The sequence below is a fragment of the Thamnophis elegans genome, chromosome 2, assembly GCF_009769535.1.
Source record: "Thamnophis elegans isolate rThaEle1 chromosome 2, rThaEle1.pri, whole genome shotgun sequence".
In the NCBI taxonomy this organism is placed as follows: Eukaryota; Metazoa; Chordata; class Lepidosauria; order Squamata; family Colubridae; genus Thamnophis; species Thamnophis elegans.
This window is the reverse complement of record NC_045542.1, coordinates 104,426,431-104,449,133: the sequence shown is the minus strand read 5'-3', so window position 1 is coordinate 104,449,133 and position 22,703 is coordinate 104,426,431. Positions and strand designations below refer to the sequence as shown.

The following is a 22,703-nucleotide window of genomic DNA, read 5'->3' as shown; positions in this document are numbered from 1 at the left end:
CCCTGCCTTGCAGCCCTTGCCTTGCTCCGGCCCAAGCCGGCGGGGACAAACCCGAGCTGCGGGATTTCGCTTGGAGAACTACCCGACGCGCCTAGGTTCGGCATGGCGTGCCTGGACGTGGTATTTGCCTTCTTCCAAGCAAGGAAGCCGAAAGCTGAGAAAGTAGCTGTGTGGGGCAGACAGGGACTTCGCGAAGCACTGTCAGGACTTTGGCAGAGGGAATGGGTGGCCTCAAATCTTATCCATAGCGGGTAGTCCTCAATTTACGACCGCAGCAGAGGCCAAAATTTATGTTGTTGAGTGAGAGATTTGTGGCGTTTTGCCTCATTTTATCACTTTTCTTGCCACATTTGTTAAGTGAATCACTGCAGTTGTTAAATTAGTAATGCGATTGTTAAGTGAATCTGTTTTCCCTCTTGACTAGTCAAAAGATAGCACAAGGCGATCACGTGACCCTGGGACACTGACTGTCATAAATGTGAGTCAGTTGTCAAGCATCTGAGTGTAAATTGCGTGACCATGGAGATGCTGCCACAGTATAAAACATGGTCCTAACTTACTTTTTTCAGTGCTTTTGTAACTTCAAATGGTCACTAAGGGAACTGTTGTAAGTCGAGGACTACCTGCATTTTGGGTTACTCGGGACAATGGGCGATGGCCCTTCAGGAGAAATATAGTTTGGCTGCCCTCCATAGCAGGGCCAGTCTTAAAACTACCATGTAATCAAGAGTTATCATGATATAAAAAAGATGTTGAGTGCAGAGAAGAGCAACAAAGATGATTAGGGGACTGGAGGCTAAAACATATGAAGAACAGTTGCAGGAATTGGGTGTGTTTACTTTAATGAAGGATAAGGGGTCCATGATAGCAGTGTTCCAATATCTAAGGGGCTACCACAAAGAAGAGAGGGTCAATCTATTCTCCCAAGCACCTGGAGGCAGGACAAGAACTAATGGATGAAAGATAATCAAAGAGGGAAGCAACCTAGATCTAAGGAAAAAATTCCTGATAGTTAGAGCAAATAATCAGTGGAACGACTTGCCCCAAGAAGTTAAAAACTTCCAACACTAGGTGTTTTTAAGAAGAGATTGGACAAGCATTTTTCTGAAATGGTATAGGTTTTCCTGAGAAGGGGGTTGGACTAGAAGACCTCCAATATGCCTTCCAACTCTGTTATTTTGTTATTCAGAATTGGGATCCTCCAGGGTTATAAACATTTCCTCCCCAGTCAGAAACCACCTGTTTTCATTTTCAGCAGCACAAACCAAGCATATTTTAATCTACCATACTGTTTAAAAGCAGAGAAGATGAGTAATATACAGTAAAATCATCAAAGATGTACAAGCACAGCAAATTTTGCGGTTAGCCATTTGTGTTGGGTGGTGAAACCAACAGTTCAGATTTTGGGCCAGATGTACGTTTAAGCACTTAGGTAATTTCTAGTGAATTAAAATTGGGTTTTCTATACATCCTGGTGATAAAAGTACTGCATAAATTTAATATTTAAATTTATATAAATTTATATAGTTTGTGAGCACCATAAAACATAATAGGATCAAGATCTGAGGATAAGGAACTTGTGGCAGAACATTGGGAAATCATCCATTATACTTTATATTATAATATTTCAATAAAACTAGGCTACTAAAATTCAGCATGTGGAGAAAGAAATATATTATTTTTTCATCTCTTGCAAAGCTTTAGCAATCAAGAGACAAGGCTCCATTACTGAAACAGTTCCAAGATTCTAAGTCTCCCCTCCTGCTTGGATAATCTGTTTTATTATTATTTTAAAGAAAGTGAGTTATTTTATATTCAATTATTGTGTTGCTAATTTAACAAAGGGAAGAAAGTACCAAAGTTTCCGCTTTTGAATGCATGTCTTGGCGGACATGCATAACCCCCCTCCCCATCCAGTACTTCAGTTTGTAACCCAATTCCAAGTAAACAATTAAGTCTATTTTTCATGTTTGCATAGAACAGGTTCCAGAAGTAATGCAGTTATATACAGAAAGCATACTGACATTTTTATACTGTTCAGTGAGTTTTGAATGCACCTTGCATAAAAGTTGCATACTTTTAGTCTTCCTGTGGCATGAAGTGACATGGCACCAGGCTTTTTGCTGGAACATTTGCTGCCAATGTTCCCTTTCAGCTTCCCAAACTCTTTGGTATTATTTATTGCTTTTGCTGCTCAAGACCTTACAGGCCAATGTCTTCATTCAGTTGCAGTTTTGGCTGCAGCATAGGGTCTGAATTTTAAGCATCTTCCAGCACTGGCTGAGAGCCAATCTGAATATTGTTCCTAAAACAGCCACATAAAGTTCCAGATTGAACAGGCCTCTAAGGTTCCAGTTATACAATAGTAAAGACTAGATCTAAATTTTGCTTCATCACTATTCAGCAAAGACAGTATTTTCATTACATAGAATAGGGCTTGGCACTTTGAAAAGTATTTGGTTGAAGTGCTTCTGATCTCATGAGCATAATACCTCTTGCTATTCATGAATGTAAACATGGTTAATCAGACTTATGCATGAAACTAAAGATCAGATTAAAAACATGCCGCTTTAATTATTTGATTCATTCCAGAAACAGCATCTCTTTTTGTTTTTGTTTTGCATATACAGAATACCAGAAAGGTATTTCTGTATCAACCCACATGAGGTCTTTTTTGCAGATTGTTTTCAAAATATGAGGACCCTAATTAATATGACTGACTCCACAATAGGAAAAGATTCTTGTTGTAATTTGAACCTATATATCTGGGGTTTCTTTGTGCATGTGCGTCTTTTGAGTTTGTTGTGTTGTATTGAGTTCTGGTGACTAAATCCTGCAAGTTCTCTTGGCAAGATTCAGAAGTGGTTTGCCATTAATTGCTTCCTAGTGCTGAAAGGAGGTGAAAATACAAGGTTACCCAGTTGTCTTTGTGCCTAAGGGGGAATTAGAATTCAGGTCTAGCCTGAGGCAAGACGAGACTAAGCCAAACTCATGCTTTTACCGAGAAGATCTAATTAACTTTTGTTCATTTTGCTAAACAAATGCCTTTTTTAAAATAGTATCAAATTCCAGCTGTTTCTAATTAAGCTTTTTAAACAATTTACCATTATTTTAAATGGTAATTTCATATTGTTTTAAGAAAAAGTTGCTGAACTGCTTAAGGTGACCGATACAACTAGTATCATTTATGAACAAAAAAATATAAAGATACAAAATATTTTATTCACAACTTTGAACTCTAAAGCCAAGTAAGCAATTCATATTTGTTCCCAGGCGTATCACCATTAAAATTCAAAGTCAGGCAAGAACAAGAATTTGTACAAATACGGGGCCTAGAAGGTTCCTCTCCAAGCATCCCTAGAAAAAATCTAGTATTGCAGTATTGCAGTACTCACATAGCAGCAATAGCTTAAATGCAACAAAAAACAGTATCATGGAAAATATACAGAACATACTAATGATACTTTAGGTATAAATTCACTTGATCATTTTATTAATGAGCTTGTCGATCAGAAAGGTCAGCAGTTCGAATCCCTAGCACCACATGACGGAGTGAGCTCCTGTTACTTGTCCCAGCTTCTGCCAAACTAGCAGTTCGAAAGCACGTAAAAATGCAAATAGAAAAATAGGGACCACCTTTGGTGGGAAGGTAACAGCGTTCCATGCGCCTTCGGCGTTTAATCATGCTGTCCACATGACCATGGAGACATCTTTGGACAGTGCTGGCTCTTTGGCTTTGAAACGGAGATGAGCACCGCCCTCTAGAGTCGGGAATGAGTAGCACATATGTGTGAAGGAACCTTTACCTTTAAAGTTTCCAGTTACTTTATTACATGCATTCTTATAATTACCTCTATTCATGTTCTGGGATATCCTGAGTGTTTATCAGTACACTGCATCTACCTCCAGGTTAGTGGGCCATAGTACATCATTTTACCAGATAGCCGCTGGGGTTGGAGTCAGACTTAGCACCACTGGCAAAAGTCTTACTCAGTTTTACCTGTTGAACTCCTAAAGGGAGCATTTGAGGGGGAAAAATCAAAAATTTTAATGAATGCAGTTGGAGAAGACAGGAAAAGAATTTAGGTGCCAAGAGAATATAGAAGAAATAATTGAGCTACATGGAGACCTATGAATGAATGAAAATAGTGACAGGTGTCTGCTTAGATCAGGGGTCCCCAAACATGGCTTTAAGACTTGTGGACTTGAACTCCCAGAATTCTCCAGCCAGCTATATGAAGTGTTAAGATGAAAAGGCAATGTATGAAGTGGTAGAAGCAGGAATGGTTTGCAAACAGAGAATGGTCCAAAGTGGTACAGTAAATGGTCTTGCTGTATAGTGATGATATAACTAGAATTCATTCTAACTATTCTAACTAGAATTAATTATATTTCCTGATTTCTAATCACATACTGTACCTTTGGAAAAAAATATTTTGACTTAATATTATTTCCTTTCTGCACTTTTAATTACCTTACTTATCCTGAAAGTGAAAGGAATGACAGGTATATATGTCAAATTCCCAGGGGCTTGTAAAAAGGAAATATTAAAATAGAGACGAAGCTTTTATCTAAGTTTCTAAAGAAAGGATGTTTCAAGGTACTCACAAATAAGGTTTAAATAAGATAGATGGGTCTCACTCATTGTATCACATGAGATACAACTTCTTAGCTATCAGATTTCACAAGAAGAATAAGAGAGTGATGCTTTCCAGCTCTCAAATCATTATGACAATTAAGCTTCATATTAAATTGATATTTCGGATCCAATTTATTTTGATTTTGCAACAAATTGTACTTAATATGCAGCATTCACTTAGGCAACAAGGCCAGCCAGCATTAGCATTCTTATCAGATACCCCACACATTTAGTTGTGTATAACATGGCTTTTGTGGTAGCAAATTAAAGGATTAGCAGATATGCTTTTAATGAGAGAGAAATAACCAACCATAGCTTTTGAAGCAAATTATTTGAAATGATTTGCAAATACTAAGAGAATGTGTATGTGGGTATTCAATAAAGTATCAGTAAAAAAATGTTATATTCTGCAGAGATCCTAGTATGTCACATAGATAAATGCTTACTTTAGTAATCTAGGCCAAAAGGAAAATGAGTCTAAAAACAATATCTATTGCATACAAAATGTAAGAGTTGGACTTTGCATGTGCTGCATTGTGCACAGATAATTATTACCTAACTAGGCTTTCAATAATTATCTTGAGCAACTAACTGTGCAATTTAGCCTCCCTCTGGATTTTGTATTATTGTACTGTAGGTCAGCCTGCCCAACTCAATGGCTTTACAATGGGCTGGATACTGCCATAATATCCAATTAGCTGGAAATCATTTGAGCACCAGGCCAAGGAATGCTGCTTTAAAGTGTTAACATGCTTTCCAATATTAATCCATATTTATGAAAAAAGAACTAAAGCATAAGCCTAGTCTTTTCCCTGTCACACTATAACTAAGCAGCAGACACCAAATGTGCCACACAGGACGCTATAAGCGAGGGGTGTCAAACTCAATTTCACTGAGGGCTGCACCAGGGTTGTGTTTGACCCGGGGGGGGGGGGGGGGGGCTGGGGGAGGGCGTGGCCAACTCGATGTCATTCAAGGCTCCTTTTTTGGCCGCGGCAGCCTCCTAGAACCCTTTGTGAAAACGGAGCCCAGGGAGGCAGTATGACGCCGTCACAGCTGAAAATGGAGGCCATCACAGCTGAAAATGAAGTCTGGGCGTGGCCTCCCCAAGCTCCATTTTAACTGGCAGAGTTGCAGGAGGCCATCGTGGCCAAAAACAGAGTTCAGGAGGACCACATGTGGCCTTCCCGAGGTCTGTTTTCGTTGGCACAGGCACCACGAGTCGATCCTTTGCTGTTTCCAGGGCAGGCCCAGGGGCCAGATCTAAGCAAACGGTAGGCCTTGAATTTGACACCCCTGCTATAAGATAAGGAAAAGTTTACAATCTCCAGAAGTATAGGAAAAATCTGTTGGCGACACAGATCCAATTGTCTCTGTCTACAGTGCTCTCTTTTAACTGCACTCTCACTCACATGAGCACTTATAAGTCTGACAAGTAAAAGATGGGTCTGAATAAAACTAAGTGAAAGCACATGCCATTATATGAGAACCTTAAAATATAGGCAGTTAATTTCTACAAAAGCAATAGAACGTATCAGGTATTTTTACTCTAGCATTGGTTTCAAAAGCTAGTTGGAAAAAACATACATTTACAAACTTTCTGTTCTACTCTAAAAATATCACTCATCAAGATAAGCTACAAATCCCTCAAACCTTTTAAATATCATCGCTTAAAAATTTCTGAATACCAGAATTGTTCAGACAAAAGTTTTATCTCTTCTAATAAATTAATAACTCTGTTTTGAGACCACAAGAAAACAAAAGTTCTTAGCTTCATTTATGATGGAAGAAAGTGAATTATCACCCTTTTTTATTCATCTGATAGTTGAAAATACCCTGGTAATTCAATGTGGAACAGAATATATAATGAACTTATTGAGAGGAAATTTAGTAATTGGGTGAAAACTCCTACAAGGAGTCTATGCATTAAAGTTGGAAAACCTGTATGGAAAATACAAAATTAAGATTATAGGGAGGTAGGTAATCATGGGCATAGTTCTTGTAATAGATTATAATTAAAATATCTAACAAAATAGAATCTTATTCTATAAGGCAGGGGTGTCAAACTCAGTTTCATTGAGGGCTGCATCAGGGTTGTGTTTTAGCTCGGAGGGGGAGGGTGCATGTGGCCAGGTTGGGCGTGGCCAGCTTGACATCACTCATGTTGGGGGCACCTGTGGTGCCCTGAACGCTCTGCCAGTGAAAACAGGCTCCAGACCTCCGTTTTTGGATGCAACAACCTCCTGCAACTCTCTGCCAGCAAAGATGGAGCTCAGGAGGGCCATGCGCAGCCCTTGCAAACTCAGTTTTCAGCTGCGATGGCCTCTTGCAACTCTGCCAGTGAAAATAGTCTCTGCATAGTCTCTGTCCAGCATTGTATTTGTACATAGACACATAGACCAAATACCTGTATAAACAATTTATTAACCCTTAAACAGTTTTCAACACTCAAAAACTTAGATAGCGTATGACCTAATGAATAGGAGAAATTATCCCTCTCCTAACATGTGGACTATGCTTCTTCGAAAGGTTGATTCATTCTCCTTATGTCTTCCATATTTTCCTGCTCATGTGAGAGTCTGGATGACAAATTCTAACTAAATAGTTCATTCACAGAGCGTCAACATGTTACAGCTGGGCAACCAATGGATAACAGTGGTCATCAAGGTTAAAGGAAAAAATACACTTAAAAATGTGTCATTTCTTTTCCAAATTTCCCAAATGTCTCTTGGGCAATTTCAAACATTACCTGCTCTTAGCAAGGACAAGCACATCAATTTTGTCTCCTTCCACTGTTGAAAAAAAACTGAAGCAGACCCTCCAAATCACAATAGAATTAAGATAAAAAGTACAATAAAACACCCTCAAAACAGAAGTATGCACACTAAAAGTAGTAGATGGTGTTAATGAAAGCAAAATATCAATCTTGATGCAATATCTGTGGCCCAGGTTTCTGAAATAAGATATTGGGGTTGATGTTGTACCTTTCTCTGGAGAGATCAGTTCCTAAGACGAATGAAAATTGAATAGTGATGTGCAGATCAAGTTCTTCAGTCTTTTCACAAACATGTTGTGAAAATGCCACCCTGCTCTGTATGTCCTTGATCTTCTGCCAGTTTGTAGGGTTCTGGCAATTATACCTTGAGCACTTGTAAAAGAAGTAACCCCACAAAAAAGTAGAGATAAATTCTTCTATCAGTCAGAAAGCTCTGTAGCCCTTGTTGAAGTATAAAGAACCAGATTAATATGCACATCATCCAGGTTATGTAACAGACATTGTCTTCACTTTTATCCCCTGGGAAGGAAAATGGGATTCAGCAGAGCAAGTGAGGATGGACACCACAGTCATTTTAGTTCACTGAGGAAGCTCAGCACTGCTTTGTGGAACTCCTGAGGCTTATCAAGATAGCAGGCGTGGCCAGCTCCCAACAACATGACAACTTTGGATTTGGGAATCTGCTGAAGACTTTCCAGAGACTGTATACCCAGGTCAGTATCACGCTGTCCATAAATTATCAATGTTGGTATCTAAAAATATTAAATATTAAAACATAAATAAATGAGCAATGAGCACAAGAATTATCTAAATAAACACTAAAATCACTTCCCAATCACTGCTAAACAATTGCCATTCTCTTCCATGCAACAAGGCCCTGTGAAATACGTCAGCATGACAAATCTGAATGCCCTTTCCAAAGGTTGTTGGCGGCGATCAGAATCTGGATACAATGGTCTACTATATGAGAATGACCTTGGGAGACAGGAGAACTGCAGACTATCGAATGGTCAGACAAATGGCAGCTAAATCCAGAGAAGGAAGGAGGTTGTGGCGAACATCTCAGAAGATACCTTCCCTAGTTTCTTAGACTGGCAAAGTGAGGTGGGGAGAAATGTACAGTACTTTCAGACTCTCGAGATTCTGTTAATGTAACCTTACAACGAAAGTTAAGAGTTAGTACTCTGCAGAATTCTTGTCTGCAGTACTCCCAAGACTGACATTAATACAGCAGATAAAGGGGGCCAATTATACTATCAATTCTAGAGGGTGGGATCTTCAATTATTATTGGCCCTTCAAGCAGTTGCTCTTGGCTATTCAAATCAAGGGAAAGAACATCAGGTGCTTCAAAGGATATTGTTATGGAAATGTGTTTGTTGTTGTTAGTTGCGAAGTCATGCAGACCCATTGCAACCCCATGAACAATGTTCCTCCAGGCCTTCCTGTCCTCTACCATCCTCTAGAGTCCATTTAAGCTCATGCCTACTGCTTTGGTGACTCCAGCCAGCCACCTCATTCGCTGTCATCCCTTTTTTCTTTTGCCTTCAATCGTTCCCAGCATTAGGCTCTTCTATAGTGAATCCTTCCTTCTCATTAGGTGGCCAAAGTATAGAAATGTGTATTTTATTTATTTGCTCAATGCATATAGTTGTCCATCTTTTACACACTAAGCAGCTTACAATAAAGCAAAAAAAAAAAAAATGAGAACTAGAAAACAAAAATAAAAACGCATAGCAGTCAGGCACAGTCTAACCTATCATCCATACAACCAGGAGATAAACTCTTAACCTGGGCTTGTGCTCAGGCACAGAGGCAAGTTTTCAACATCTTATGAAAGGCCAACAGGGACAAGGACAATCTAATCTCAGGAGGCATGGTGCTCCAAAGGACAGGTGCCATGGCAGGAAAAAAAAAGAAATAAATGGTAGGGATTGGTGATGAAATAGTATTTGGAGTACTGCAATCCTATGTGGACCATTAACACATGCTTGCTATATCTGTCATAAGTAAAACTGTACAAACTCAGCAAGTGTCTAGGACAGTGTTTCTTAAGTGGGGTTCTATAAGAGGTCATAAATGGGGAAAAAAACCCATGGGTTTTTAAAAATTACACTTTGTGCAGTGCTGGCGCTCACCGGGAAGGAAATTTTACATCCTGCAACTTAACTACTGACCTGCTGCTTTGCAGTTGTTGTGACCAGTGTAAAATGAGGATTGTGTGGGTTAGAAGGAAATTGTATTGTGATGTTCTTACATTTAAATGTTTTATTCATTTTCATTTTCAATTTTGTACATTCACTTATATACTGAATATTTGCAATAATAATAATATAATAATAAGAAAAGAAAAACCCCAACCTACACACAACTCATCATAAACCCAACCTATCACTTTCATACACCCCTTCTTCTCCCCCTCCAACTTTCCTTTCTCCCTCCAACGATCACCCCTCTTACTTCCCTTTCCCCTCCTATCTTTTCTCGCCTTCCTCACCCTCCTTCCCCTCTCATCCTCCTTACATTCCCCTCTTCCTCCCTCCTTACTTCTCCCTCTTCCTTTCCTCTACTTCTCACTATGGTGCATTTCTCTCTTCCTTAATCTATTCAGTTACTAAAAATTTCGCTAAAAAGAAAAGAAGAAAAAAAAAAGAAAAATAAAAAAAAGAGAAAAATAAAAAGAAAAGATAAGAATCAACAGTATACAAGTGTATTCTTCTTATTCTATGTATTGAAACTATATCTCCACCCACCCACCCACCCCCAATGAACCCCCCTCCCTAATCCCCTCCGACTTCCCAGGTCCCACACCCGGCACAGTTCAATACCATTCATCTTCTAAAATATCTTATTAAAAATAATAATAAGAATAAAATAAAAAAGAACACTCCGAAAAAGAAAAAAAAAACGAAAAAGTAAAAAAACAAAAAATTTAAAAATCTTTTGCATTATGCTCAGCCTCCCATCATTCTTAAAATTTAAACAATATAAATCATTCCATTTATATTTTGTCCTCGTCCCTTACTTCTTTGATATTTACCCCCATCTTCCTGTAGACTCTCCAGATAGCCTTTCTTAACCTTATATTCAAATATTAGTTTATACAAAAATCACTTTATCTTCAAATACAGAGCAATCTAATCATACTTTCGCTACTCATCTTCCTACCCTTCGTTTCTCCTCTCCATTCCTCCCAAGCCCAAATTCCATAAAATTAGGATCTCGCTCTTCACTTTAAAATCCTGAGCTTTTTATGTTATGCTTCAAGTATATAAATCCGTAAAATGTGTGCCCAAAATCCATACCACTTCATTCAATCCCAAGATCCCTTCATCGATATCCCGCTCCACCTTCCCTTCTGCCCCACTCCTCCCGACTCCATTCATCCCAAACCGCAATTCAAATAAGTCTTAGTCCCCGCTTTCCTCACAGAAAACAATTCATGCGCAGTTTGGATTGAGATTCAAATAAGTCTTATAAAAGTCCCGTATAATATCTGTCCAACATAAGCAATGCTTCTTTCCATTCCTCATCAGTACACAACTTTACCATTTCATACCAAACAGAAATCCTAAAATTTTAATCAGTCCAAGAGCTTAGAAAGTATTTTAAAGACATCGCTGGATCTATATTCTTTACTCTTCTGCCCTTCCGGAAAGAAAAGGCAACCCTCTGCCTTATAACCTCGTGTCCCGCTGCTTTGTAAATATGACTAAATCTTCAGTTTCCGCTCCTCTGCCTCTCCAGTAGGGGGAGAACAACTCCCTCCTTCTTGTAACCAAGTGAATTGCTGCTTGTCTTTCCTTCACCTTGTCCTTCCGCATTTCCGAGTGAGTCAAGAAGCCCCGCCTTCAGAGTTTTATAATAAAAGTCCCGGGCTTCCGAGACAGAATTAATACGAAATCTTTGATTTTCGAGTGTAACTGTGATTCCAGCTGGAGCTTCCCATTTATACTGTATTTGACGATTTCTAAGTTCTTGGGTTAAAAAAGTATAGCCTCTCCTTGCTTGCAGCATCTGGAGCGGGATCTCTTTAAAGACAAACAAATCATGGCCATCGATTCGGAGCCTGTTATTGTAAAACTTTTGGATGATCGCATTTCTGGATTCTCTTGTGAAGAAGTATATAATTATGTCTCTTGGAAGCTGTCGTTGTTCTGCTACACACGAATTCTGGCGATAGATTTTTCGAATATTCCAATCAAAATTGAATCCCGGACCTCCCACCGCATGGCTGAAAGCTTCTACAAACGTCTGTTTCAAGTTCTCTCCTTTCTTTTCGGGCAGTCCTCTGACTCTTATTGCAGACGCCTTTCTGTTATAATTTATCATTATAAGTTGTGTTTGAGTGTCTCTAATCTCTTGTTGTAATGCTTGGATGTTGGAAGTCAAATTAGAATTAGCCTTCTCCAAAGTTTCCAGTTTGGTCTCCATTTCTTCGATATAATCTGTCAAAGTAGACGTAACTTCGAACATATCCACCTTTATTTGGGCAATTTTAGTCTGTATTTTATCGCATAAATCCAGCACAAATTCTTTGATTTCTTGTCTAAAGTCATTAAGTATTTTAAAAAAAAGCTCCTGTGTCAAGGAATCTCCAGTAGGGGGTGTAGGAGGCAAAGGCAGCGATTTACTAACAAATTCTTTAAGCACATGCGGGGGGGATTTTTTTGCCTGCTTAGACCTGGGAGGCATTATAGATAAAAGCTGAGAATAAACGGATAAGCAGTGTCTTCACCTGGTCAGTTCTCAATAAATTATTTGTAGATTTTGCTTGTTAATGAGTAGCTGTATTGTGATGTTCTTGTGGGTTACTTTTATTATTATTTTTATGCACAAGTTCCCTGAAATTACTTCAAGGATTTCCCCGGGCTATAAAGTTTGGGAAAGACCGGTCTATACTGTACTGACACAATGATTATGCTACCTAGTATTTTCATAGTAGAACTTCCCCCCCCCCCCCAGCCTTCTTTCAGGCATATAAAACTAACTTCCTTCAAGTTCTGTCTCTCTTTCCTATTTCTGCATTTCAACATACGTTAAGACATCTATATTATGGGGCCCTGTGGATTTGTATAAAAAGCCCTCTATGCCAGACATCAGATTCTACACCCGCTGTGTCCTTGAAAGTTTCCATTCATCCCCCTTTTCCACTTCCTTACTAAAATCGCAAGGAAAATTTAAAACATCTTTTCTTAATAAACTCTAGACCAGGGACTGTACCGTCTACATTCCCAGGGAGACACATGTTTGCTTCAAAACATCTGTAACTTACACAGCCTCGAAAGTTAATACCGAAGAGAGACTATTTCCTTGGGATGTTAGGAAAGGTTAAACATACAGAAAATAACCACACTAATTTAATGGAATTAAAGTTTATATTAAATGAATTGTATTTGCTTGGAATGAATATATGCATTTATCTGAAATAATTTGTCTTTAAAATGAAGGATCTGCTTAGATTCACCAAGATACTTTTTTTCCCTGCTTTGGAAAAGAGATGTCATCTTCCATGTAAATAAATATAACAGTTATTCCAGTCCATTGATCTCTTACCTCGACCTGCTGATACTGTTGAGCTGTAAAATCTTTTGTACCCACTGGTGCAATAGAAACAAAGCCCTTCAGCTGTTCTCCACTAGAAAAGAGGAATGGAATGGAATATCGGCCACTCATAGATGAGCTTATCAAAATGGGCTTCTGAAGGCCCAGCTCCTTAAAGACTTGCTCCAGAAAGGAAATGCGGCCTTTTGCGGTCGCGATGGAGGTTGAACGTGGGGAACTCCCATAACCTATTCAGAAACAAACAAAAATTGGAACAACTAAAATAATTTTAAGGAAACAATGAGAATCATTAAAACAATTCTAAGTAATAGCTTTGGTCATTGATATCAAGCCTAGAAATCAAGACATGTATTGTTGCAATTCATATCATTCTGATCTTTATAGAGGAACTACCTTTTTTTAACCTCCCTCCAGATATGCTGAAATTACAGCTCCTAGAATTTCTCAGGCCACAAATCTGGAGGGTACAGGAAGGCTGTGAAGCAACGTACCATTGTCCTCCAACTTTCAACGGAAAATTTGGCTCTTAAGAGAAGTTGTGGCAAATTTATGTCCTAGCATTATTATGTTATAATAATTTATGTCCTAGCATTATTTATTTAAAGCATGTTTAAACTACACAACTCACATATGTGAGACTGAAATATGCTATAAAATAAATCACTGAGTTTGTACAGAGGTCAAAGTATTCTCAAAGAGAAAAACAACATGGCTATGCAGTTACCCCAGCAATCTCTATAGCTTTCTTACTTTTTACTTCTGGCTTTCTTTTGATGAGTTAAGCAATTTCCCTCACCCTATAGCACCAGCCACTAGAAATCCTTCTAAAATATAAATCATTGATAATGTAAAATGAACTTTTATAAACTAGCCCTGCTACTTCTCCAAAGTGATAATTATAACTCTGTCCTTTGGAACATCTTGCCTCCAGGAGTGAGATCCTCTCCAATCTTCTGGCCTTCTGGAATGGCCTTAAATCCTGGCCCTGCTGGTTTGCTTGGGACCCCGATGGGGATGTTCTATGCTGGAGGTGGTTGATTGAATGAGAGATAAAGGCCTACCTCATGCTTTTGGTTTTAACCTTCTATTTAATTGCTGTTAATTTTAATTTTAAAGCTATTAATGTTTTCATATTTATGCTTTTCATTAGACTTAAGGCTACCCAACTCCAGAGAGACTCTGAGGCTTACATTATAAAGAATAAAAAACAAAGACACTATACACAGCCAGACACAAATTCCAAGCACAAAATGTACTCAATAAGGATTCAACAGCCACCTTACTCCCAAAGCTTAGAAGAGCCAGGTTTTTAGGGACTTTTAGAATGGGGGCTAAAAAGACTCAGGTGGGGAGGGGGATGCTAAACAAATACAAGCCAAACATTTTCCTCCAGCAAAGACAATAAAATACAATAGTATCTGAAAGGGGGAATACATCTGCCAAATATATTTGGCAATGAAATCTTCAATATGCTGCTGATCACAACCTTTACAGGGTATGCCGTTCAAACAAACCGGGCTCTCCCTTCTACTTAACAGATTCCAAGAACTTTTCCCCCTTATTAAATAATAAACTACATTCTCTCTGTTATGAAAATAGATCAGAGGCATTAGAAGGGCCTCTACAACTGTTGGCATTCACTCCAGGGAGGGAGGGAGGGAGGGAGGGAGGGAGGGAGGGAGGGAAAGAGGGGAGAGGATTACTGCCAATGGAACATGCAGATGGGAGTAATTTACTAAATAATGCTCATCCCTCTACTTTGGTTCGCTGCCTTCATCCAAAGTGTGTTGTCAAAGCAAAACCCCCAGAAATGTATATTACTGAATATCAGCCCATAAGAGAAAATGAAGCCAGAACTGAAAAGCCAAAATGGACTAAAAACAATAGTAATTAATTCACTTTTTATTCTTACCAGGCAAATCAATAGCTACTGCACGATAGCCATTCTCTGCAAGCAAAGCCAGTGTTCCTAGAGTCTCCCATGTCTTGGATGAGAAGGACTGGCCATGCAAGAAGACCACTGCCAGCCTGTTAAGAAAAAGAACTAGCAGCTGATGTCATCTTTTTTACTATTCTGATATGAGCAATGTGTTAAAAAAATACTTAAATTCCAAAATATTTTATTTTTATAGTAAAACAAAATTCCTAAACTAATCTCAAAAAAGGAAAAGAAAAAAAGTGGCCCCTTTGAACAGGAAAATTAAGAGAATTGGGGAATTTTTTTAGCACCACAATAATACTTGCCTGAAGTATGGTTAGGAAAAGTTATCTGGCCATGAGATACATGAGCAATGTAATGAATAAATACAGCTGGGGAAAATAGATGTGTATTCTATTGTTTATGATAATATTGCCTGGTGGATACGTTGTAATACATCAGATATGTTGCAATACAATCAATAGAGATCTGATAATGATTATTTCAATACATCCAATTCTCATCAAGTTAAAGAAGACTAATCTCAAACAATTTAAAGACTTGAAAAATAATTCATAAAATAACATGCTATATTAAAGAAATTAGATATATTTGGCAATCTTTGCTATATTTACTTTCCAATCATTAAAAGGTTATGCGCTATAGGTACTAGTACAGAAGGAAATAAATACTCAGATTATCTGATAGAAAACATATTCTTAAATATCTTGAGTAATTACCACAATCAATAATAGATGTGTATGGTAGTAATAGAGTAGTGAAAAAACATATGATGCTCCTAATTGCAAATAATTGCTAATTAAGAGAAAGCCATTTTTAAGAGATGAAAAGTTATGCTTTTACAAACTTAGAAAATAAGATTCCTTTGTGGCATATTGTGATGAGAAAAATGTATTTAGGCTCTCTGCAATATCCGAGTAGTTGTGTCTCTTATTTTGTACACCAAAAAAACCACAGATTAACACAACAAATGCACAGTAGAAAGAACATTCCAGCATCAGCAAACACGATTCAGCCATGGATTACCAATGCTAAATTACTCTGCACTCTGCAAGAAATAAACTGTATTCTCTCTATGGATCCAGGATCTAGTTAGGAATAATAATTGGGTTTTTTTTAAAGCTGCACGGTCATACAAATAGGGGCAGCTTATGAATCAAATGAGTAATAATACATCCACCTAGAAAGTGCCAAGGAAAATAGATCAGTAAATATATATTTCATCGCCTATTCATTGAAAAACAGTAATACCAAAACTGCAACTTTTAGTGGAGCAAAATGAATCAACCATTCAAGAGAATGATTCACTTTTAAAAATTAAATCAGCCAACACTTGTCATACTTTTGGTACTCTTTAAACCAACCAGATTTGCTGCCAGCAGCCCAAACTCAAGCTAAAGTTTCCGGTGTACTATTAGAATAGATAGGGTGCTTGAGTGTTATTTGTTATGTGAAGGAGATTTAACTCTTTGAAGTCTCAAAAACCAGGAAGGTAACTTACCTTTCAGTGGAGGAAGCCACATCTTTTTGTACTAGCACAGCTTCCCTGAAGAAAACGGAAGAGTGCAAAATTGTCCCTGTCATGATGGTGACATTCCCAGCACCTGTACCCTTCGCCTCTTCCTCCATGGCCCGTGGTTTAGGGATGTCTACTGAAGCAGTAAATTTTTCTTGCTGGATTGCAGGAAGCAACAGGTAGAGGACAAAAGTGACAAGGATTCCTAGGACCAGCAGCGCCAGCCTGTTGCGGATCAAAGTCATAGTCATCTTTTCTGAAAGGATTTGAAAGAAAAAGAAAGATCCACTAGGATCAGAGAGCTTGCTATGGCAAGGTAATGAACTAACAAATAGCATGCACCACAAAACTGCAGGATAACTGCTGTAGTGTATAAGAACATGGGAAATCAAGTGACTTGACATGTTTTCTTTCCTCCTCAACCATTATTCCTTTTTTGAGGAGGGAGGGAAATAATTATGGCTTTATTTGATACAAGAAATCAAGTTTATGGTTGAGTGATTAGGATAATCATATATCAAGTCCATCTTGCTTAGTGTTAGCTGTGTTAACTTGTCCTTGCACCAGGGCTTAAATCTTTCCATCTCCGTTGTAGCCACTGAAGTTGGAGATGGTGGGTAGCACTGCACAGTATGAGCTAGGGTTAAGAACGGAAACTATTTGTATGCCTCAATAACGCTATCATACTGAATTGCTAATTAAGATTCAAATTTCTTTTTTAAGCAATACCAACGTAACCAGCTTTGGAAAAATATAGGCAATCACCAGGGCTGCTGTGATGTAAAAGTTAAGAATGTTGGAATATGATTGGAGAAAGTCAAATTAAAATCCACACTCAAAGCATTAAAATTACTCGGTGAGTCTGGTCAGCAACCAAGGGCTACTACAACGATCAAACTGCATGCAGAATTACAGAACTAAGTACATAATTTTAAAGATGGAGAAAATAGAGGGTATATACAAACTATAAATTAGAACCAGTTTGGTACAGAGGTTAAGGTCATGGCCTAGAAACCAGGAAACTGTGATCTCTAGTCTGATCTTAGAGAGGAAAACCAGCTGGGTAACTTTGGGCCAGTCACTTTCTCTCAGCCGAACTCACCTGACAGGGTTGCTGTTGTGGGAAAAATAGGTGAAGGAAAGAGCATTGGTGTTTGCTGCCTTGAGTTGTATATGAAAAAGGCAAGATAAAAATAATTTTTCAAAGCCCTCCTGTGTCATTTCATCTATCCCACCTGCCTGTTCTTTTTCCAGGTAATCTATGGCAATAGACAAAATAGCAATAGCACTTAGACTTATATAGCACTTTATAGTGCCTTAAAGCCTTCTCTAAGCGGTTTACAGTTAGCATATTGCCTCCCAACAATCTGGGTCCTCATTTTACCCACCTCGGAAGGATGGAAGGCTGAGTCAACCTTGAACCAGTGATATTCGAACTGCCAAACTACTGGCAGCCATCAGTCAGCAGAAGTAGCCTGCAGTACTGCACTCTAACCACTGCACCACCGCAACTGCCAATATTAAATCCCACCTTTCTCCTTAGCAAGTAAGGATAATCTATGAATATTTTGGAAGGTATAGGATAGTCCTACCCGCCTTGCATAATGACCTCTAAAGCCCAGAATTTGTATTAGCAGGACCCAAATCATAATCAGAAGGAAGTTGTAGAAACTGTCTCCTTCCCTATAATGGTTGATGTTTTTATCAGCTGGCTGATTAAAAAGAAATGCATTCTACTATTTATTCCCAATACTTACTTTCTGCATATCCATGCCACTGAAAACAATTTTAGTACAAGAATATGAAATACATCTTAAATTTAAGACAGCAACTAACCTCTTCCCTTGTCTCTTTTACAGTTTAAGACCTACTCATATTCACAGGAAGGAAGATTCCCGCTTTCTATACTTTCCTTTTTATAAACTACTTATCTGTTAGGCCCCACTGAAGTAAGTACAGGATTAAAATGCATTCTATGTCTCCCATATTGATGCTATACATCAGATCAGGTTTTGCAAAACATTTGCCAGTCTTTTGCTTCTAAACCCTCAGTTTTTGCTGCTCCTCTGAGTTTTTCATTCAATCTTTGTTAATGATATGGCCAACTTGTCAAATTAGGCCTTTATCCAGATTATGTGGTAAAACAAACACAAAAGATAACTAGATTCAATTCCAAATAGTGGAGTCTATGGCCTTTTCCCATTAAAAACATATATTAAGCTTTTTTACTAACAGAGCAAATTTCACTTTCAAAAGTGATAGGAAAACTGTAGAATACCCCACCCAGCATATATTGTAGATATCCATGCAAAAGTGCTTACAAAGGAACAGCTATTTCTGTGCCTTTCAGGAAAATAATTCAGTTTCCAATATGTGAGGCTGTTTTGGTTATTTAGATAGCTAACCTTCTAGCTGACCTCACAATAATTGGGTTTTGTATGCAAATATTTCAGAAGTCATCATCTTGATGCATAGTAGATTTAAAATAGCACCAAGTGATTCTCCCACCCTTTCAGAATCAGCCAAGACAGATGTAAACAGCAATCAGATTAATTATTAATAACATCCAGACCTCACTACAATTGGTGAGAGGAATTGTTTTCCAGATCCCCTAAACATACTGATCTACATCTCTACAAAAGTTGAATACGGAGCTTTGTGACTTCATCACTTGTGAAAGATGAATTTGCCAAATCCCACAAGTGAGGTTGCCATTAGAAAAATGGACACAACTCTCTCTGAAAGCAACTCCTGCTGGGCCCTATAACAACAATTGGGTACTAAATGGTGAAAAATATACTGCACAAATGGTCATATATATTTGGAGAGATTATTAGTAGTGAGGAAAATTTATTTTTTAAAATCATAGGAAACTAATCGTTTGCTATTATGTGCAAACCTAGTAAATATTTCACAAAATCAATTTTAGGCAAAACCCATTTGCAGGCAAAATTGTGTATGTATGCGAAGAAGAAACGTCAGTCCATTATTTTCTAGCACTATAGGACTATTGTGCCAAAGAGTTATACAGTAATGCAAACAAATCTCTTGCTAGCATGCCATTTAAAAATCTTTTATAAATAGGGTAGAAGTTAGGTACTCAATGAAAAAACACCCTCTTGTAAATGATGTAATTTTCTAGTTGATTACAAGGTTTGAAGCACCCTTTTCACTTCTGTATTAATAGCAGAATCTTGCAAATGGGTATAAATATACCTCTCAACCTTACGCTTACTAGTGAGAGATAAAAGAATCACCGAGGAAACAAACACGAAAGGAACCAAAACACCCCTATTTCATTAAACAGACTCAGGTAAAGACCCTAAGTCATATATTTGTATTTATCTATTCAGACATATGCAATGAGTCATGAGGAAGATGAAGACCTTCCAAGATTACAAGTCTTCCCCAGTGTCTCAGGATGTCACTGTCTTAAGTGAAGGCTTGGTTTGCATGCCTGCGTATCATGGCACACTTAAACTAGATTTCATTCCACTGAATCTGTTACAACCGGTATTCATTATCCTTACTTCAAAATAAGAGTTAAAGAATTCTAATCTTGGTCAACACTATACCCAAAAGGAGCAAAGCTTTCTTCTCAAAGTCTGTACTAATTTTTTCTCCATTTACCAACTACCTTTTTGGATTTCATCCAGTAGATGAACTGCAGACTGAATGTCCTTGAAGATGTAGGTTTTCCCCTGGTACAGAACCTTTAACTTTGCAGGGTACAATACGTAGGCCTGAACTCCTTCCTTTAGGAACTGTTGCTTGAGAGCCACAAAACGTTTACGTCGGGCATATGTCAGTGGGCTGAGATCAGGAAAGAAGGAAACCTTGTGTCCATGGAAGTTTTTTGTACAGGATGTCTTCAGTATTTTCTCCCGATGCCGCAAATCAGAAAGAGTGATTAGTACAGTACTACCATTACCCACCTGGGCATTATTTGCTGGGAGACGGTAAGCACTTTCTATACAGATGGGAACCTGTTTGCCATTTAAATCTAAGGCAGCCGGTAACAGATTTTCTATGAACGTGATAAGGTCCACATTTCTAATGGCGGCTGGGATACCTGTGACCCTCAAGTTCCGAGCTCGCAATTTGTTTTCTAATGTCTCGAGCTTGTAGTCAGTCACCAACTTTCCTACTGCCAGCTCCTTCATTAAAGTAGCATGTTTGACAACGCAGCCTTGAGTAGATACCACCTTTGCTTCCAGGGCTCCCACACGGTTATCTGTGTCTTCCAGGCATTTCTCAAGCTTTGCTAAACCAGCAGAGAGAGATGCCAAGGCTTGGCGTAAGGCATCACGTTCAGATATTATTTGCTCCAACAGCTCCTGAACTGAATTTGCCACATGAGGAGAGAAGTGTGCATCCTGAATTCTTCTAAGATCCATCATAGCCCTTGTTCTACTTCCTTTTTGGGATCTTTGGAGCCAATAGCTAATTCCTTTTCAGAACAGACGAAACATTGTACGTGGAAAACAGTAGAAGCGGCATCATTCCTGCTGAGACAAGCTTTCCACTGCCTTTGCTTGGTTTAAGTATAGGAGGACACACCCTTGTTTACCAGGTGACATATTTTTTTAACCTCAGACTGTGCACACCTACTCATACAAACCCTGTTTCTATTCAAACAATTTCATTGACATTTGACAGTGAGAGGAAGGAATTGTTTATAATGGGGTGGGAAAATATAAACCTTACTGAACGCTTACAAATTCACAAAGGGCTATGAGAGCAAGCAAGAGTTTCACAGTCGACACCCACCATCTCCCACTCTACTCCCCATAGACTTCTTACATTGACCTAGCAAGTCTTTCAATTCAATCCCAACCTCCCATGTTTCAGGCACTTCCAAGAGCCCTTCGCCCACCAACGCGTCAGCTTCTTATTTCTCCCCTCCTATTTCGAAGGATCTCCTAGGCGGGAGACACAAGCACCTGTCGGGCTCCCGTTCTACTCCCACGCCCGGCATTCCGGCCTATAAGCCATCAATGAAGGGGGGGGGGGACCCTTTTGCATTAGGAATTGGGGGGGGGAGAGCTAGCCTCGGCTTCCAGGGGAACCGTGCCCAAACAAATATTGCTGGCTGTTTTTCTCCCTTGACCGCGCGCTTCTTGCAAAAGACCTGACATGCAACGCGCGCGCACTCAAAAGCAACCGAGCTTTAATCTCTGCAAACGAAAACTTCCGAAGGCTGGGAAGAGACTCCTGCAAATTCACGCCGACTACCCAGGCGAGGCATGATCCCTCGGCGAACCCCTCCCCGGGCCCTGGTCCGGAGGGAAGGGAGCACATAGGCCGACACCCACCCGCCCCAGGTGTCTCTCCCCGGCCCGGCCCGCCCCAACGCGGGAGGGCCTTTATCAGCCACCGGCCATGGACCCTACGAGCCAAGCCAGACGCCGCGGGGACAAAACGCTCCTCCCTCCGCGGGGCAGGCCGGCCGGCCGGCCGGCCGACAATACCTGCGCTTCGCAGCCGCTGCGTCTTCTCGCTCTCTCCCTCCCACGAGCGGGCGCTGCGCGAGCTAGTGACGCGAACTCTTTTCCTCCGCGACCCGCCGGCCCGGCTCCCCGCCTCCGCGCGCCGGGCCCCATCTAGCGGCCAAGGGGAGCCCTGCCGCCCGCCAAGGATCGGGAGGCGCGGCTGAAATTGGGAGGAGGGGGCTGTCTGTCCTCAGCGAGAAGGGGGGGGGGTGTTGGTCCTTGTGCCTTCCTCGGTTCTTCCGCACCTCCTGCGAAAGGTCCCGTCGCCTAGTTTGGCATCGGACGGGATCGGAGCGCGTTCGTGTTTGGGGCGAGGAAAATCCAGGGCTTTTTATTTAAACTAAGAGGGGCGAGAGCCCAAATGTGCTTTTTTTTCAAGAGGCAACTGGGCTTTCTGGTTTTTTCTTTGAAGATGTTTCGCTTCTCAACCAAGAAGCTTCTGCAGCTCAGAGCTCCAAGAAGCTTCTTGGAGGAGAAGTGAAACGTCTTCATAGAAAAACCAGAAAGACTACTTGCCTCTTGAAAAATCACCTTTGGGACAACCATTTTTTTATTCGTTTGTAAAACTTGTACGAGATAGCAGGTATAAATATGTACATGGACATAAACAAAGGAAATGAGTACAAATAAATAGGACAGTAGGACAGGGACATTAGGCACACTGGTGCGCTTATGCACGCTCCCTTTACGGACCTCTTAGGAATGGGGTGAGCTCCATGGTAGATAGTTTAAGGTTGAAGCTGTGGGGGTTTGAGGAGGTAACAACGGAGTCAGGTAA

The 22,703-nt window shown here is 39.6% G+C and overlaps 1 protein-coding gene and 1 long non-coding RNA gene across 2 annotated transcripts; one reads left to right on the top strand and one right to left on the bottom strand.

Moving 5' to 3' along the window:
• Positions 1 to 20: 20 nt before the first annotated feature.
• LOC116504378 lies at positions 21 to 15,256 on the top strand. The gene is made up of 3 exons (XR_004254802.1): positions 21 to 120; positions 7,943 to 8,128; positions 14,894 to 15,256. It is a non-coding gene; the product is annotated as an uncharacterized LOC116504378 (long non-coding RNA).
• LOC116504375 (protein ABHD14A-like) lies at positions 7,047 to 21,888 on the bottom strand. The gene is made up of 5 exons (XM_032211358.1): positions 20,071 to 21,888; positions 16,419 to 16,689; positions 14,891 to 15,006; positions 12,970 to 13,205; positions 7,047 to 8,167 (listed from the first exon to the last, which is right to left on the bottom strand). The coding sequence occupies exons 1-5, from the start codon at positions 20,831 to 20,833 to the stop codon at positions 7,985 to 7,987; spliced, it is 1,569 nt and encodes a 522-aa protein (XP_032067249.1). The 5' UTR covers positions 20,834 to 21,888; the 3' UTR covers positions 7,047 to 7,984.
• Between the last annotated feature and the right edge of the window lie 815 nt (positions 21,889 to 22,703).